Raw genomic sequence first — 19,226 nt, forward strand, 5'->3', positions numbered from 1 at the left:
TATTAGGTTGACTAAAAACGTCCTAGTAACTGGACACTTTTCACCCTTATAATGGCTACTATTGAAGGACTGTCACTCTGTTATGCACTCACACACCCAAAAAATGGAACAGAATTGAATCAAATGTAATTCTGTGAAATTGATCCATGCTTAACTGATCTGTGTTCTTAACTGAGCTGAGCCAATCCTTTTGTCTGTGTGGTGCAGGTCCAGGTGGAGCGTGATGACCTCTATAAGAAGTTCACCCAGGCCATCCAGGAGGTGCAGCAGAAGAGTGGCTTTATGAACCTCCTGTTGGAGAGGAAACTGGGGGCTCTGACCAACACCCTGGAGAAGAAGGAGGCTCAGCTCAACGCCCTCGTCGTGGTCACACGCAAACTGGAGGTATGCTACCCTCCCTGGGATACCTAACCCTAGCTTCATGTCCACATCCTGGTTCAGCCCTAACTCAACCACAACCCTAGCTTCATGACCACATCCTAGTTCAGCCCTAACTCTGAACCCTAACCCTAACCCTAGCTTCATGACCACATCCTGGTTCAGCCCTAACTCTCAGCCCTAACCCTAGCTTCATGTCCACATCCTGGTTCAGCCCTAACTCTCAATCACAACCCTAGCTTCATGTCCACATCCTGGTTCAGCCCTAACTCTCAACCCTAACCCTAGGTTCATGACCACATCCTGGTTCAACCCTAACTCTCAACCACAACCCTAACCCCAGCTTCATGACCACATCCTGTTTCAGCCCTAACTCTCAACCCTAACCCTAACTTCATGACCACATCCTGGTTCAGCCCTAACTCTCAACCACAACCCTTAACCCTAGCTTCATGTAGGGTTTTTGGATGAATGCCAAAAATAAGGTCTGGTTAACACAAGTTAAGGAGATTTTACATGTTTTGTTCTACACGATAATCTTCATCAGCTAACATCACTTTTGTGAATTATTAAGCATTTATGTAATGAAATAAAAGACACCCAAAGGCTTCATAAGTCATAAAGATCACGTTAACTGGCTGATATCTCATAGAAAAATTATCTCATGTGTTACTTTCCCCAGTTTCTGTGTTGTTGTGGGTTTGTATGTGTGTGTATTTCAGGAAATGGCTTCCTGGAATCCTAAAGCAACTGATTGGTCGGCCCCATCGCTGGCTAGACCTCTGACCCCCCCTCTCATTAGGGGAAACAGCTCCAATTACCAACTCCTTCTCCGGCTTGGTTTCCTTTGTCAGAAGAGAGCTTATTTTTATGTCCTGTGTTGATTTTTGTGGCGGTCAGTGAAACGTTTGTGGATATTATTTTGTAGCCGCTCCTTCTGAGGTATGTGTATGCCAATAGGACTTAGTGAACCATTTCAATAACCAAAAACACTATGTATAAGTAATTATTCTCTTTCACTTGTTCCTGGAGGGGAAGGAGAACGCACCTTGGGAGTGTTTAGGCAAGAGGACTGAAGGAATACATAACCCATAGTATTTAATCTGTCTATTCACACTAGGTAAGACCTGGGTGGACCACCCCCTGTATTTTGGTTAGCGTGCCAGATGGTGCTAAAGGTTAGGGAACTAGTGGTAAGATAGGAGAGGGGTCTCTAACTTATACTTTCTTTGCTTTGGTTCCATCCAGATCCTTTTCCCCACCTTACTGTGTTAAGGAATAATACATTCCTTGTAAATGGTATTTTTCTCGTCCTGTCATCCTTCCCTGCACCTACGATCACATACTTTTTCACTCCACGAGGAGTTGAGATGTAGCAGGATGTTCCTCCAGGAGGCGTACGTAACACATGTAAGTAAGAAAGCTAAATCAAGCTACTTTTTAAGCTCCGACTCCTGTGAACTTTCTACATTTTTGGAAAACAGTAAATGGACTAAAGCGTACAAATTCATTTTCTTCCTTGCCTAAGCAAGTTCTGTCTGACTGGCATCATAACCGAGAAGAATAGGATAAGTGACGCTTTTAATAATTTTATCTCAGTAGGCTTTTTATTTGAGAAGCAGTGCTTTAAATTATTTAGGTAAAGCTCCACCTTATCTCAGATCACTGGTCACCATAACACCCACCCGTAATACGCGCTCCAGCAGGTATATCTCACTGGTCACCCCCAAAGCCAACACCTCCTTTGGCCGCCTTTCCTTCCAGTTCTCTGCTGCCGATGATTGGAACAAATTGCAAAAATTGCTGAAGTTGGAGACTTATATCTCCCTCACTAACTTTAAGCATCAGCTATCTGAGCAGCTGTACACAGCCCATCTGTAAATAGCCCATCTAATCTACCTACCTCATCCCCATATTGTTTTTATTTACTTTTTTCTCTCTTTTGCACAGCAGTATTTCTACTTGCACGTCATCTGCACATCTATCACTCCAGTTTTCATTTGCTAAATTGTAATTACTTTGCTACTATGGCCTATTTATTGCCTTACCACCTCACGCCATTTACACACACTGTATATAGACTTTCTCTTGTGTTATTGACTGTACGTTTGTTTATGTGTAACTCTGTGTCGTACTGCTTTGCTTTATCTTGGCAGGTCGCAGTTGTAAATGAGAACTTGTTCTCAACTGGCCTACCTGGTTACATAAATTGACCCTGGTCAATCAACGGCTCTTCCCTCTGCCAGCTTCTAGCTGACTCGGTGGTTAACCCCTCAACTTCTAGTGATTATTTGTTTTCATTTCAACAATTTATGATCTGTGATGTGCTTGATGCCTTGCTTAAGATTAAAGTTTAAAAAATACACTGGGGCTGATTAAACTTGATGAATTTTTGCTGGAGCTCTCTGCCCTCCATGTTTCTGAATCATTAATCCATATGTTTTACCTGACTGCATAGCCCATTTGTATGGTATTACGAAATATGTTAATATTAACTCTGCTCTTATTGTACTATGTAATACATGGTTATTAGATAGTCCTTGCCTATTGTGCTATTGCAGTTCTGTTCCATTTTTATTTAATCTTGTAGCCCATTTAATATGCATACATTCATCCTACTCTGTTCATTGCATTCCATGTGTATATTCATTGTCTCTCTGTTTCTGTAGCTTTACAGAACATTACCCATGTACAGTTGAAGTCCGAAGTTTACATACACCTCAGCCAAATACATTTAAACTCAGTTTTTCACAATTCCTGACATTTAATCCTAGTAAATATTCCCTGCCTTAGGTTTGTTAGGATCACTACTATTATTGACATTTCACATTCTTAAAATAAAGTGGAGAGTGATTTATTTCAGCATTTCTTTCTTTCATCACATTCCCAGTGGGTCAGAAGTTTACATACACTCAATTAGTATTTTGTAGCTTTCCCTTTAAATTGTTTAACTTGGGTCAAACTTTTCGGTTAGCCTTCCACAAGCTTCCAACAATAAGTTGGGTGAATTTTGGCCCATTTGTCACGAGTCCGACCGAGGGTGGCTCCCCTTCCCGGTCGGGTGGCGCTCGGCGGTCGTCGTCGCCGGCCTATTAGCTGCCACTGATTTGTCTTTTTGTCTTTCCTCCCCCTCCTTGTATGTTTATTGTTAGCACCTGTTAGTGAGTCATTAGTTGGGCTTTATTATATTAGACAGCCGGTCCGCCTGTTTCTTTGTGCGGGATTAATCATTGTGACCTTCGTGTAGGTAGTAGAGGAACGTGTTTGTTCCTGGTCGTGTATTTTCTGCTGTACTGTTTTCGTCCCCCGTGTTTGGGGCATTTGATTTTGAGCACCCAGTGTTGCGTGGGTGCATTTAAAGAGCACAGTATTGCACTCTCTGTTTCCTGAGTCTGACTCCACACCCACGACACCCGGAGCGTTACACCATTCCTCCTGACAGAGTTGGTGTAACGGAGTCAGGTTTGTGTGCGTGAGCAAGGAGGCCTACATTTTCTATAGGATTGAGGTCAGGGCTTTGTGATGGCCACTCCAATACCTTGACTTTGTTGTCCTTAAGGGTAGAGGAAGCTTTTTGAACACTAAGAAAGCTTTGTTGTAGAGCATTTAACACAAACTCCAGGGAGGGGCCAGCTGAGTATAAGACTATCATCTGCATATAAATGGATGAGAGAGCTTCCTACTGCCTGAGCTATGTTGTTGATGTAAATTGAGAAGAGCGTGGGGCCTAGGATTGAGTCTTTGGATACTCCCTTGGTGGCAGGCAGTGGCTGAGACAGAATTTCTGACTTTATACACTGCACTCTTTGAGAGAGGTAGTTAGCAAACTAGGCCAAATACCCCTCAGACACCAATACTCCTTAGCCGGCCCACAAGAATGGAATGGTCTACCGTATCAAAAGCTTTGGCCAAGTCAAAAATATCAGCACAACATTGCTTAGAATCAAGGGCAATGGGGACATCATTTGAGGACCTTTTAAGGTTGCAGTGACACATCCATAACCTGAGCGAAAACCAGATTGTGTACCAGAGAGATTACTATAAACATCAAGAAAGCCAGTCGGTTGATTATTGACACGTTTTTCCAACACTTTTGATAAACGGCAAAATAGAAATAGGCCTATAACAGTTAGGATCGGCTTGATCTCCGCTTTAAATAAAGTACGAACCGCGATTGCCTTCCAAGCAATATGAACCTCCCCAGAAAGGAGAGAGAGGCTTGGTGACGATAGGGGCAGCAACCTTAAAAAAAAGGTTGCTGCCAGATTTGATATGCATACATTCATCCTGCTCTATTCATTGCATTCCATCTGAACATTCATTCTCTGTTTCTGTACCTTTACAGAACCATACCCATGTTAATCTTCTCCTGTGTGTGTGTGTGTGTTAACTCTTGGGCTGCTTTATTCCCCTCAAACTGGGGGCAGTGTCAGTGAGTCATAAACCAGTAAAATACACTACATGACCAAAGTACATGGGAACCTGCTCGTCGAACATCTCATTCCAAAATCATGCTCATTAATATGAAGTTGCCCCCCATTTGCTACTATAACAGCCTCCACTCTTCTAGGAAGGCTGTCCACTAGATGTTGGAACATTGCTGCGGGGACTTGCTTCCATTCAGCAACAAGATCTTTAGGGAGGTCCGGCACTGATGTTGGGCGATTAGGCCTGGCTCGCAGTCGGCGTTACAAATTATCCCAAAGGTCTTCGTTGGGTTTGAAGTCAGAACTCTGTGCAGTGAATTCAAGTTCTTCCAAACCAATCTCGACAAACCATTTCTGTATGGACCTCGCTTTGTGCACAGGGTTATTGTCATGCTGAAACAGGAAAGGGCCTTCCACTAAGTTGAAAGCACAGAATTGTCTAGAATGACATTGTATGCTGTAGAGTTAAAATTTCCTTTCACTGGAACTAAGGGGCCTAGCCCAAACCATGGGAAAACAGCCCCAGACCATTATTCCTCCTCCACCAAACTTTACAGTTGGCACTATGCATTGGGTCAGGTAGCGTTCTCCTGGCATCTTCCAAACTCAGATTAGACCTTCAGACAGCCAGATGGGGAAGCGTGATTCATCACTCCAGAGAACGCATTTCCACTGCTCCAGAGTCCAATGGCTGCGAGCTTTATACCACTCCAGGCTTCGCTTGGCATTGTGCATGGCGATCTAAGGCTTGTGTGCGGCTCCTCGGCCCTGGAAACTCATTTCATGAAGCTCCCGACGAACAGTTATTGTGCTGACGTTGCTTCCAGAGGCAATTTGGGACACGGTAGTGAGTGTTGCAACCGAGGACGGACAAATTTTACACGCTACGCGCTTCACCACTCTGCGGTCCCATTCTGTGAGCTTGTGTGGCCTACCGCTTCGCGGCTGAGCCGTTGTTGCTGTTAGACGTTTCCACTTCACAACAGCACTTACAGTTGTCCGGGGCAGCTCTAGTAGGGCATACATGTGACAAACTAACTTGTTGGAAAGGTGGCATCCTATGATGGTGCCACGTTGCAAGTCACTGAGCTCTTCAATAAGGCCATTCTACTGCAAATGTTTGTCTATGGAGATTGCAAGGCGGTGTGCTTTAAAAAATATATAAAATGTTTTTTATATATAAATACACACTTGTCAGCAATGGATGTGGCTGAAATAGCCAAATCCACTCATTTGAAGGGGTGTTCATATACTTTTGAATATGTAGTATATGTAGAGCTGTCACTCTTTCACTGATGATTATATCTGGTTCTATACCCAAGGTTTGTATGCGGCCTTTCCTCAATTGGCCTAGACCAGGCTACGTGTACCTTGTTTTAAAAATTACTTGAGAGATACAACTCCGTGTGTGTTGACTGATGGTGTTAAATCAGGTTTCCTGGATATTATGAAAGGTGTCCCGCAGGGGTCCATTTTTGGACCTGTACCTTTTACTGTTTACATTAACAATATTGAGATGTCAGTAAAAATAATTACCTTCACTTGTATGCCGATGATACTCTTGTGTATACTTTTCCCCCCACGGTTAACCAGGCTCTATCTGAACTAGTCTGCCTTTATTGTATTACAGAAAAATGTTATTGACCTGAAATTAGTATTGAATGCAGGTAAAACTAAATAAGATGTTCTCAAGCGCATAAAAATAACTCTGATTTAAGCATACAGTATGTACTTTGGACGGTGCCCATATTGATCGTGTCCGTGCTTGCAAATGTCTGGATAGATGAAAAGCTGTCTATTAAAAAGCATATTGATGAGTTCGTTAAGAAGCTGAGAATAAAATTGTCGTTATTCTATAGCAATAGGTCCTGCCTCTCTCTAAATAGTAAAAAGCAGATGATTCAGTCGACGTTCCTATCGATCCTAGACTATGGCCACATCTATATGAACGTAGCTGCCACTTCATTAAAGCCACTAGATGCAGTTTATCCTAGCGCAAAGCGCTTTATTACGGGTGACAATTTTAGTACTCATCTCTGCATTCTCTACCAGAAAGTTGGTTGGCCCTCTTTGATGTCAAATATGTTGATACATTGATATGTTTTTCATTTATAAAGCCCTTTTACAAAAAGTCCCATTGTACGTGACATTACTAAACTTTAGACACATGAGTTACCACACCTGAGCTCAAGGATGGTTAACTCTGGAAATTCATTTGGTCTCTAATGAGTTAGATAAATTAGCTTTGAGTTTTTTCCACAGATAAGGTGCAAAGAATATTCAAAATGTTCTTAAATGTGATGTTTTGCTGCCTCTAGGCCAAAGGTCCTCAATCAACGCTTATTGAGGACCTTTTTACTGATTGCTGTGTTATTATGACTTTTTCTTTCTGCTTACTTTTTGTATTTATATTTAGTGTATTTTATGTAATTCAGGGCTCTTCTGTAAAATAGACCTTGGTCGCAGTATGACTCCCTGATCAAATAAAGGTTTAATAAAAAAATACATAACATATGTGCAGGGTTAAGAGGTAAGTGAGGTGGATATGTACATATAATTAACAGCACAGAATACAAGCAGTTGCAGCAGCATATGTGATGAGTTAGTGGGAAAAGGGTCAATGCAGATAGTCCGGGTAGCTATCTGGTTAACCATTTAGCAGTCTCATGGCTTGGGGGTAGAAGTTTCGTGGTGTTTTTCGTTGTGTAGCTTGATTTCCTTAAATGGAATAGAGACATCCATTTTACACGAGCCTGCTAGCCCGAGACTGAGGCTGCCTCTGTCTTTTATGCCTTTTCTCAGCACTCAGCACAACTGCCTCAAGCGTTCCTACCTCCATGGTAACGGCATTTGGGTGCATGAACTCTAGTGGACACACTTGACTATCGCTAGGTGCCAGTCAGGGATTTTTGAACAAATTGATCCTGCCCGGTTGCCTCATTGGGCGCACAAAATTCCAGTACACTAAAACTGATTTCTGGTTCATTCGTATTGAAAGATTGTCAGGTTATGGCATTTCTAAACAGCGGACTTTAATGTCAATCCCTGATATTGCACCGAGTTATCAACTGGAGAGCAGCTTTCATTGGTGAGCCAAGATACTTATTTTGCAAATTATTTTAAATTGCTGCCTCTAGTCCTGCTTTTACTGTAATGCATGATAGTTGAAAATGTAAATAGACTTATAATACTTATTGTGTTGTTATGCGTTAATAACATTTAGACTACGTTACCCAGCAGTCAATGCGGATGGTTAAATAATGCCTTGCATGGCTAAACATGGAGTTTTCTAGCTGAAGTATATGTTCATTAAAAGTAGTTAAACCTAAGCCCCGGTTTGTCATTATATAAGGAACAAACATAACACTTATAGCCTAGCCTATACACTGTATTTTATGTGGGTGGATTGCATTCAACTAGTTTACTATAATTCCATAATGTATTTGATGCATTGCTTATTCCACATCACATTAAAACCAGGTGTAATGTGTACGCTGAGAGGCGGGAAGCAAGTTCAGGGAGTGTATTTAATAAATAAATGAACGTAGAACAAAACAAGAAACACGAGTAGAGTACAAACGTGAAACATTAACGCATGGGAAAGTAACGAAAGGGAGTGACAGATATAAGGGAGGTAATAAAGTCCAGATGAGTCTTTACACGGAACCCAAACGTGCGCCATCGTGTATAAATTTATTTTGTCCCCCCACACCAAACGCGAGCACGACACGCAGATAAAAATATAAAAACAAACTTTGAACCAATTACATTCATTTGAGGACAGGTCGAAAAGCATTATTGGCAACTTTCAGAAATTAGGTGTATTACAGGCTGACTACACAGCTCGCTGTCGTGTGCACGAGCATTGCAAAATAAATGTATTATTATTATTGAATTATTTGCTCGCCTCACGCCAACGAGCGTCTGCTTGCCAAGGGATAAAATAGAAGTCAGTTCTATTTGTGACACAGATCGCCCTCAAGTCCTGCCTCTCCCATCTCGTCATTGGTTTATAGAAGCAGGCACCCACATGCCATCTCCTCATTGGTTATACCCACATGGGTGACTGAAAGACCAATGAGGTCAGTGGTGGTAATGCACCTAATTTCTGAAAGTTGCCAATCGCAATATAAAGTCAAGAGAAGAAAAAGTCTGGAAGGAAGAGAGATGATTAGAAATGATTCGGTTGACCATTTTATGGATTAATTGTTGGAGTAGAGGACCTTGTGCATTTCAGATAAAATAACTCAATGTTTATATCCCAGGACAATTAGCTAGCAACAGCAAGCTAGCTAAATAGGACAAACTAGCTAGCAACAGCATGCTAGCTAAATGGGACAAATTAGCTAGCAAGGGCAAACTAGCTAGCTAAATTGCCATAAAAGTTTAATGCTTTTCGACCTGTCCCCAAATTAATGTAATTGGTTCAGTTAATTTGATATTTTAACCTGCGTATCGCGTTTGGTGTGTGTGGGGGGGTTTGGGTTCGGTGTACGATGGTGATAGGTGCGTGTAATAATGAGCAGCCTGGTGACCTAGAGCGTCGGAGAGGGAGCATACGTGACACCAGGGACTTTTGATGTCACAGCCTGCTGTATAACTTCAGCATTTTAGTTTACTGTATGGCCAATGCTGTTGCTGTTAGTCCAATGTAATCTCTATCCAAGTTAGCTCAAGGTCTAGTCTACTCCTGTCCTGAGCCAAGCTGTAGGTAATTTACTCATAGTTAATTACCTGATATCATGTCATTGTTGGTGTTCTGCACACTCTGAACTTGGCAGAAATGTAGACCCAAGATAAACAAGTGGAGTTAGTAGCATGACATCTAATTTCATAGTGCATGTCCAGGCAGCTATAGAAGATTAAAACAAACCAGGATGTTCTTTCAGAGGACTCCCCCTTTTCAAACTGCTGTTTGACATTCGATCATGACTGAATCAACTCGGCTGGCTTTTTAGAAAATCCATAACAGGTTGCATTGGAATTTCCAATGCCAGCCTGTGATATGAAGAGCAGCTCAATCCTCAGTCTTCCACAGATTTACTGAAGGCATTTAACTGAATTGGGGCTCCATACGGTTCATATTCCTTTAGCTGGAGGGTATACTTTTCTCTCTAATGTATTGATATTTGGTTACTCACTGGATATGGATGTAATGTGCATTAATGTATAAAGATTATGTAAATCGGCAACTGCTGAAATAGATCTTCATGTGGTTTGATATTCTACAGACGTGAATGGATAATCTATCTGGCACCACTATGATGTATCAGGGCAGAAGAGTCCTCGCATGGATAAGTCTGAGCCTGTTTGTGAGTTTCCATACAGTCGAAGGTAAGTTTGTAAACTCAGCAAAAAAATAAACGTCCCTTTTTCAGGACCCTGTCTTTCAAAGATCATTCATAAAAATCCAAATAACTTCACAGATCTTCATTGTAAAGGGTTTAAACACTGTTTCCCATGCTTGTTCAATGAACCATAAAACATTTATGAACATGTAACGACCGTTCCACAGGTGCGACAGTAACAGCTTAGACGGTAGGCAATTAAGGTCACAGTTATGAAAACTTAGGACACTTAAGAGTCCTTTCTACTGACTCTGAAAAACACCAAAAGAAAGATGTCCAGGGTCCCTGCTCATCTGTGTGAATGTGCCTTAGGCATGCTGCAAGGAGGCAAGAGGACTGCAGATGTGGCCAAGGCAATAAATTGCAATGTACGTACGTACTGTGAGACGCTTAAGACAGCGCTACAGGGAGACAGGATGGACAGCTGATCGTCCTCACAGTGGCAGACCATGTGTAACACCTGCATAGAATCAGTACATCCGAACATCACACCTGCGGGACAGATACAGGATGGCAACAACAACTGCCCGAGTTACACCAGGAACGCACAATCCCTCCATCAGTGCTCAGACTGTCCGCAATAGGCTGAGAGAGGCTGGACTGAGGGCTTGTAGGCCTGTTGTAAGGCAGGTCCTCCCCAGACATCACCAGCAACAACGTCGCCTATGGGCACAAACCCACCGTCGCTGGAGCAGACAGGACTGGCAAAAAGTGCTCTTCACTGACGAGTCTCACAGCAAGAACTGGCAAATCTGGTGCAGTCCATGAGGAGGAGATGCACTGCAGTACTTAATGCAGCTGGTGGCCACACCAGATAGTGACTGTTACTTTTGATTTTGACCCTCCCTTTGTTCAGGGACACATTTTTCAATTTCTGTTAGTCACATGTCTGTGGAACTTGTTCAGTTTATGTTTCAGTTGTTGAATCTTGTTATGTTCATACAAATATTTACACATGTTAAGTTTGCTGAAAATATACGCAGTTGACAGTGGGAGGAAGTTTATTTTTTTGCTGAGTTTGTCCTGTTTAATTCACTATTTAGCAACTATGAAATACATTGATTAGCTGTAAACAAGAATCTATATATACTTTTTATAGTTTGGTATGGTTGTAAATCGCTCCTTTCCCAATGAATGCGTCCTTTGACAGACTACTAAAATGCCTTTTCTATAATTTTTAAATATTTTCCAGGCGACAGAGAGAGCCTCTTCCAGCTTCATACTAGTTATGGTCAGGTGGAGGGCAGACTGGTCAGAGTGAGAGAGAGCCAGAGGAAGGTGGCTGCCTACCTGGGGATCCCCTTCGCTGAGCCCCCTGTCGGGCCCCTGAGGTTCCAGGCCCCCCGGCCTCCCCGAGTGTGGCAGGGACTAAGAGATGCCAAGGCTTACCCCCCTCTGTATGAGTTTAAGTAGTAATGTCTCAGAGAGACAGGCAGGGAGACAAACAGCCTATACTGTTTTATGAGGAACTCTGAATCATGTTTATTCTGATGAACATTAACATTCTGCCATATTTTTATTCTTAGTATAAGAAAATATCACCTTTCTTGTCCTATTAACACACAGGTGTCTGCAGAACATGAACCACACTAGACAAATGGTGGACCTGTACGGAGGTCGGTTCCCTGTCCTAACCACCTCAGAGGACTGCCTTTACCTGAACATCTACACACCAGTCAAACCTGGGGACCCAAGGAAACTACCAGTGAGGAGAGACATGAGAATGTACTCATATGCTTGTCTACTCTGAGTTAGATGTCTTTTGTTTGGTGGTCTAGTCTAAAAAAAAAGTGTTTGTAGGTGATGATTTGGATCCATGGTGGAGGCTTTCTCATGGGAGGGGCTTCACTCTATGATGGCTCCTCATTGGCTGCCTTCGGGGACGTTGTGGTGGTCATCCTTCAATACCGTCTGGGTATCCCAGGGTTCCTCAGGTACACTTTTATTGGTACTGATTTTGGTCAATATGATCTATGCACAAATTCAGGTCAGTAACATCTTCTACTGTTTGTTGTCTACTGAACACAACCCTGGCATATCTGATCTAATGTCTGTGTGACTGTCCAGCACAGGGGATGGCCAGTACCCCGGGAACGTGGGTATTCTGGACCAGGTGTGTGCCCTGCGCTGGGTGCAGGAGACCATCAGCAGTTTTGGGGGAGACCCAGGATCTGTCACCATTTTCGGAGAGTCTGCTGGGGGTGTTGCCATCTTTTTACATGTGTGTATTGTAGATCTAGGAAAACAGATACTTGCTGATACAGAAAGATGCACTGGCTGTCTGTATGTAGGCTTACTTTGGGCACTGATCCATGGTTCTGTCTGTCCAGATGATGTCCCCTCTGTCATCAGGACTGTTCCACAAGGCCATCAGTCAGAGTGGAGTACCCCTCATTTCTCTGTTCATCCAGGATGACCCCAAACCTGCTGCACAGGTGATCTGCTGTTTCACTGCGCTGATCGTAACAGCAAGTCTTAAGGATCCCATACATTGGTTCATATGCAATAAAACCTTCAGTGGTCTTATAACTGTCGTTATTATTCTGGTACAATGTAACGTGTTGTAATTACCGTCATTCAAATGCTCTGGTTTCAATCTCTCCTTCCTCCAGCTGGTGGCACAGAGAGCAGGATGTCCCAGTGATGACTCTGCAGAGCTCATGACCTGCCTCAGTACCCTCAGCCCACAAGACATAGAGGCGGCTACACCTGCAATGGTAGGTTTGTTCTGAGCCTCACACTCACCCTACAGTATGTGGGGTGTATGTATCTGAATGCCAGGCTGTTTCTGCTTTAGCTAACATATACTATATACCGCTGTTGAATGCAACAACATCGCTGTTGTTTGACTTCCATTCTGGCTGGGGCCCATCCTCTCTCTCCACAGGGGGATATGGTTCTGTCTGTGCACAGGGATGGGACAGTTATCCCTACCAATCTGGAGGAAGTCCTGCAGACCAAGAGCTTCCTGGGCTTCCCCAGGATCATAGGGGTCAACAACCATGAGTATGGATGGATGCTCCCACATGTATGTATGTCCTTGCATGAAGATATGAAAACTGTCTGTCATATATTTTACAGGTAAATGCACTTTTATCATTTTTTGTTGTTGTAAGATCTTGTGTGTTCCACCAGTTTTTCCTTTTTCCTGGATGGGATCTTGGAATGACCCGTGAAAACATGATGATGATCCTGGCGTTTATGCTTCAGAAACTGGTTAGTGAAGTATGGTGGCAGACAGGGTTGGGTAGGTTACTTTCTAAATGTAATATTTTTAGTTACTAAGTTCCTGTCCAAAACTAATCAGTAACGTAACTTTTGGATTACACAAACTCAGTAATGTAATCGGATTACTTTCAGTTGCTTTTTGATTACTTTCTCCTTAAGAGGCATTAGAAGAAGACGAGAAGGATCCATCAAATGCATTTGGTGTGTCATAGTGGTCTCTGACTTGTGGTCAGACTTGCTCGGGTGGAACAAACTTAAACGTGCGCCTTTTTGCAATGCTGAATTGAATTTCATTGAGAAATCAGAAAGATGTCATAATGTATTTTTTTCGCAAACATCCTTTCTGAATTTAAAAGTATTCAACAAAGTAATCATCTAGCTTTTAAAAAGTATATTTTTGCTGGTGAAAGAACAATCAGAATTTTACTTCAACTTCATGATATACGCAGGAAAATACACACTGGGATGATAATAACAGAGTATTATCAACTTGTAGATTTAAGAGGAGATCCTAGAGTTCCTCCTTTGATTGTCACACAAGACTGCTACTTGATTGGTTAATATAGAACGGTGGGTAGGCTTTATGCAAAATATGAACAACGTTTATCTGATAATATGCAGGCTAAAGACTGGGATTTGTCGATTTAAGACGAAAACAAGTTTTGCAGCTGCTTGAAAATGGAAAATAGAGTATTCTAAATGATCGACAAAACAGGTCTGTACGCTCTGGGAAATATACAGTATCAGTCAAAAGTTGACATTGAATAATAATAGGGAAGAGATCACAACTATGAAATAACACACATATTATGTAGTAGTCAAAAAAGTGTTGTAGTAGTCAAAATATATGTTATATTTGAGATTCTTCAAAGTAGCCACCCTTTGCCTTGATGACAGCTTTGCACACTCGTGGAATTCTCTCAACCAGCTTCATGAGGTAGTCACCAGGAATGCATGTCATGGCAAGAACAGCAGTCCATTATTACTTTAAAACATGAATCCGGAACATTTCAAGAACTTTGAACAGTTCTTCAAGTGCAGTCGCAGAAAACATTTAAGAATTATTATGAAACTGGATCTCATGAGGACCGCCACAGGAAAGGAAGACCCAGAGTTACCCCTGCTGTAGAGTTCAAGTAACAGACGCATATCAACATCAACTGTTTTTTATTTTACTAGGCAAACAAATTCTTATTTTCAATGATGGCCTAGGAAGAATGACAGATTTGTACCTTGTCAGCTCAGGGATTTGATCTTGCAACCTTCTGGTTACTAGTCCAACGCTCTAACCACTAGGCTACCTGCCACCCCTGTTCAGAAGAGACTGCGTGAATCAGGCCTTCATGGTAGAATTTCTGCAAAGAAACCACTACTAAAGGGCACCAGTAATAAGAAGACTTGCTTTGGCCAAGAAACACAAGCAATGGACATTAGACTGGTTGAAATCTGTTCTTTGGTCTGATGAGTCCAAATGTGAATTTTTTTATTCCAACCGCCGTGTCTTTGTGAGGCGCAGAGTAGGTGAACGGATGATCTCCACATGTGTGGTTCCCACCGTGAAGCATGGAGGAGGATGTGTGATGGTGTGGGGGTGCTTTGCTGGTGACATTGTCTGTGATTTATTTAGAATTCAAGGTACACTTAACCAGCATGGCTACCACAGTATTCTGCAGCGATACACCATCCCATCTGGTTTGTGCTTAGTGGGACTATCATTTTGATTTTCAATAGGAATATGACCCAAAACACACCTCCAGGCTGTGTAAGGGCTATTTGACCAGGAAAGAGAGCGATGGAGTGCTACATCAGATGACCTGGCCTCCACAATCACCCGACCTCAACCCAATTGAGATGGTTTGGGATGAGTTGGACCGCGGAGTGAAGGAAAAACAGCCAACAAGTGCTCAGCATATGTGGGAACTCCTTCAAGACTGTTGGAAAAGCATTCCTCATGAAGCTGGTTGAGAAAATGCCAAAAGTGTGCAAAGCTGTCATCAAGGCAAAGGGGTGGCTACACTTTGAAGAATATAACATATATTTTGATTTGTTTAACACTTTGTTGGTTACTACATGATTCCACATGTGTTATTCCATAGTTTTGATGTCCACTATTATCCTACAATGTAGAAAATAGTAGAAATAAACACCCTTGAATGAGTAGATGGGTCCAAACTTTTGACTGGTACTGTATATACACTATATTTACATACATACATACATACATACATACATACATACACACATGGTATATTATATTAAAAATCCACTTCTGACACTTAATACCGTTTTTTTTTTGTAATCAGTTTCTCTCCAACCCTGGTGGCAGCTTTATAATAATGCATCTAGCAGTCTGGTCCATGAGCTGTATTTTAAACCCTGTATCTCCCTGGTAGCGTATGCCAGACTCTGCCCTGGGGATCATCGTAGGGGAGTACTTTGGTGACATGAAGGACCCCGTGGGGATCAGAGATGCCTTCTTGGAGCTTATAGGAGATCTACTGATTGTGGTCCCTGGGATCCAGGGAGCCAGAAGGTGTAGAGGTGAAGAATACACTGGGAACTATACCAATCTGATGCCTGATTTTTCTTTAGAAACCTCCTGGAAGACATTATTTAATAATTATTATGAATAAATTATTTTAAGACAGTTTAATATCTAAATGATTGAGACATTTTGTAGGTGATAGACATGTTGTGTTAGTATTCACAGTTGTGTGTAATGTATCTGTCTGTCTATACAAGATGCTGGTTGCTTGATCTACTACTATGAGTTCCAGCAGCGCCCCTCCATGTTCACGTCCAGCAGGCCAGGCTTTGTGAAAGCAGACCACTTTGATGAGGTTGGCTTTGTGTTTGGCGCCCCCTTTTGGACAGATGACATAGTGATGTTAGGTACAATTTTATTTATTTTTATTCTGGAGAAATTGCAGGCTAAATATACTTGAAAACTTTATATCAAATTTTTATATAAAATTCTGGAGGAACTGTCCATAACAATAACATGAGTAACAAGTTAACATAATCAGATGTTAATACTGTTATACGTGACAAAAGACTTAGGGAGATTATATTTTGGACAAACTCACTCTGTTGAGCCTGTACTGTATCTCTGCAGCTTTTCTTGGAAACGACAGAAACTAAAAAAGTTTTCCACTCATAGATAACACGACAGATGAGGAACGACAGCTTAGCAGGACCATGATGAAATACTGGACTAACTTTGCCAGAACAGGGTGAGAGATCCCTTTCTTCTACACACTCTCTCTCTCTCTCTCTCTCTCTCTTTCTCTCTTTCTTTCTTTCTTTCTTTCTGTGCATTCAGTTGGAGAAGCTTCAGCACAGATATGACATGTAACAAGAACCAGATTTCTGTCATGATGTAGTCAAGTTCATACCGCCAGAAGTTCTGAGTTTTTTTTCTGAGTAAATTGATTTCTAAATAAGATACAGGAGATAGTTCATACTAGACAAAAAACAGTTTGACTCCCTACTGTATGCAAAAAAATATTTGCTACTATATGCCAAGTATGCTTCTACTAGTTACTAGTAGAAGCATACTTGTAGATAGTAGATAGTATGCTATCTACTTAGTTACTCAATGTAGTACATTATAGTAGATCAACCACCAATTGCATTGCGTCATAGTAGTACTATACATACAGTGCATTCGGAAAGTTTTCAGACCCCTTGACTTTTTCCACATTTTGTTACGTTACAGCCTTATTCTAAAATGTATTACATATTTTTTCCCCCTCATCAATCTACACACAATACCCCATAATGACAAAGCAAAAACTGTTTTTTAGATATTTTTGCAAATGTATATAAAAAAGAGATTACATTTGAGAATTTGAGAGCTATTTGGCAGCTATTACAGCCTTGAGTCTTCTTGGGTATGACGCTACAAGCTTGGCCCACCTGTAGTTTCTACCATCCTTCTCTGCAGATCCTCTTAAGCTCTGTAGGTTTGAGGGGGAGCATCGCTGCACAGCTATTTTAATTTCTCTCCAGAGATGACCGATCGGGTCAAGTCCAGCCTCTGGCTCGGCCACTCAAGATCATTCAGAGACTTGTCCCAAAGTGACTCCTGCGTTGTCTGGCTGTGTGCTTCGGGTTGTTGTCCTGTTGCAAGGTGAACCTTCACCCCAGTCTGAGGTCCTGAGTGCTCTGGAGCAGGTTTTCATCAAGGATCTCTCAGCACTTTGCTCCATTTGTCTTTCCCTCGATCCTGACTAGTCTCCCAGTTCCTGCCGCTGAAGAACATCCCCACAGCATGATGCTGCCACCAACATGCTTCACCGTAAGGATGGTGCCAGGTTTCCTCCAGACGTGATGCTTGACATTCAGGCCAAATAGTTCAAACTTGGTTTCATCAGACCAAAGAGTCTTTTTTTCTCATGGTCTGAATCCTTTTATGTGCCTTTTGGGCAAACTCCAAGCGGGCTGTCAAGTGCCTTTTACTGAGGAATGGCATCTGTCTGGCCACTACCATAAAAGACTGACTGGTAGTGCTGCAGAGATAGCTGGCCTTCTGGAAGGTTCTCCCATATCCACAGAGGAACTCTGGTGTTCTGTCAGAGTGACCATCGGGTTCTTGGTCACCTCCCCGACCAAGGCCCTTCTCCCCAGATTGCTCAGTTTGGCCGGGCGGCCAGCTCTAGGAAGAGTCTTGGTGGTTCCAAACTTCCATTTAAGAATGCTGGAGGCCACTGTGTTCTTGGGGACCTTCAATGCTGCAGACGTTTTGGTACCTTTCCTTAGATCTGTGGCTTAACACAGTCCTGTCTCAGAGCTCTGCGGACAATTCCTTCGACCTCATGGCTTGGTTTTTGCTCTGACATGCACTGTCAATTGTGGTACCTTTTATATAGACAGGTGTGTGCCTTTCCAAATCATGTCCAATCAATTGAATTTACCACAGGTGGACTCCAAGTTGTAGAAACATTTCGAGGCTGATCATAGCAAAAACAGGATCATAGCAAAGGGTCTGAATACTTATGTAAATAAGGTATTTCCGTTTATTTTTAATACATTTGCAAACATTTCTACTTCTGTTTTCGCTTTGCCATTATGGGGTATTGTGTGTAGATTGAGGTTTTGTTTTCTTAAATCTATTTAGAATAAGGCTGTAATTTAACAATTGTGGAATAAGTCAAGCGGTCTGAATACTTTCTGAATGCATTGTATGTAAAATGAAGTAGTCATAAGTGCAGCCGCTCATATGATGCCAATGGGTGTGTCCCTATCTCTCCCTCTGTTCCTGTAGTAACCCTAACGGAGAGAATATGTTTGATTGGCCAACATTCACCACAGAAGAAGAGTGTCTACTGATCCAGGCCAACCTCGGGCTGGGCAGTGTCTCAGAGAAGAAGAGAGCCCAGTTCTGGACAGAAGACTTCCCCAAAGGACTGCAGACTGCTGGACACAAAGATGCACACAATGACCTGTAGAGCTGAATTTTCACTGTGTCAAATGCTGTTCTAGGAGTGGCCATGTTGTTTCCCTCCACTCCAGTGATGTCAGTCTGCTATTAGGTTACAGTATATGAGGCTTTCTTTGCCTTTTCCTTATTTTGTATCATATTTTGGCCATTTCAATATTCCAGATTTTCTGTAGTGGTTTGCTCTTCTATTTTATATATTAATTGTTTTTGATATTGTGTAGCCTATTTTTTTTATCTTGCTGTGTTCATATGCCCAATTAAAGCCATACAATCCATAAAGTTTGACTGATTTGATGATTGTCCTTCTGCTTAGTAATAAAACATTTAGACATATCTGATATGCTAAATAAATGTCTTGAGCACTGTGTGCAGTGTGCGATTTGTCAATTGAGAGTCAACATG

At 42.0% G+C, this 19,226-nt stretch overlaps 1 protein-coding gene across 7 annotated transcripts in view; it reads left to right on the top strand.

Annotated features, from left to right (window-relative positions):
* Window positions 1–19,189, top strand: part of LOC112263764 (fatty acyl-CoA hydrolase precursor, medium chain) — a 34,354-nt gene extending 15,165 nt beyond the window's left edge. For 4 of the 7 annotated variants that reach the window (XM_042319601.1, XM_042319602.1, XM_042319604.1 and 1 more), the window contains 16 exons: window positions 208–1,320; window positions 1,411–1,498; window positions 1,627–1,788; window positions 10,037–10,139; window positions 11,346–11,550; window positions 11,720–11,858; window positions 11,954–12,087; window positions 12,221–12,374; window positions 12,484–12,588; window positions 12,766–12,870; window positions 13,041–13,181; window positions 13,289–13,369; window positions 15,775–15,922; window positions 16,124–16,273; window positions 16,542–16,614; window positions 18,648–19,189. In XM_042319601.1, coding sequence (XP_042175535.1) covers window positions 10,043–10,139; window positions 11,346–11,550; window positions 11,720–11,858; window positions 11,954–12,087; window positions 12,221–12,374; window positions 12,484–12,588; window positions 12,766–12,870; window positions 13,041–13,181; window positions 13,289–13,369; window positions 15,775–15,922; window positions 16,124–16,273; window positions 16,542–16,614; window positions 18,648–18,831 — 1,716 coding nt within the window. In that variant the 5' untranslated portion in view covers window positions 208–1,320; window positions 1,411–1,498; window positions 1,627–1,788; window positions 10,037–10,042 and the 3' untranslated portion in view covers window positions 18,832–19,189. Of the gene's footprint in view, window positions 1–207; window positions 1,321–1,410; window positions 1,499–1,626; window positions 1,789–7,455; window positions 7,894–10,036; window positions 10,140–11,345; window positions 11,551–11,719; window positions 11,859–11,953; window positions 12,088–12,220; window positions 12,375–12,483; window positions 12,589–12,765; window positions 12,871–13,040; window positions 13,182–13,288; window positions 13,370–15,774; window positions 15,923–16,123; window positions 16,274–16,541; window positions 16,615–18,647 lie in introns of those variants that run through there. The other 3 variants (XM_024440332.2, XM_042319605.1, XM_024440335.2) reach the window with 3 other exon arrangements.
* The last annotated feature ends 37 nt before the right edge of the window (window positions 19,190–19,226 follow it).

The sequence above is a fragment of the Oncorhynchus tshawytscha genome, unplaced genomic scaffold (genome assembly GCF_018296145.1).
Source record: "Oncorhynchus tshawytscha isolate Ot180627B unplaced genomic scaffold, Otsh_v2.0 Un_scaffold_4_pilon_pilon, whole genome shotgun sequence".
NCBI lineage: Eukaryota > Metazoa > Chordata > Actinopteri > Salmoniformes > Salmonidae > Oncorhynchus > Oncorhynchus tshawytscha.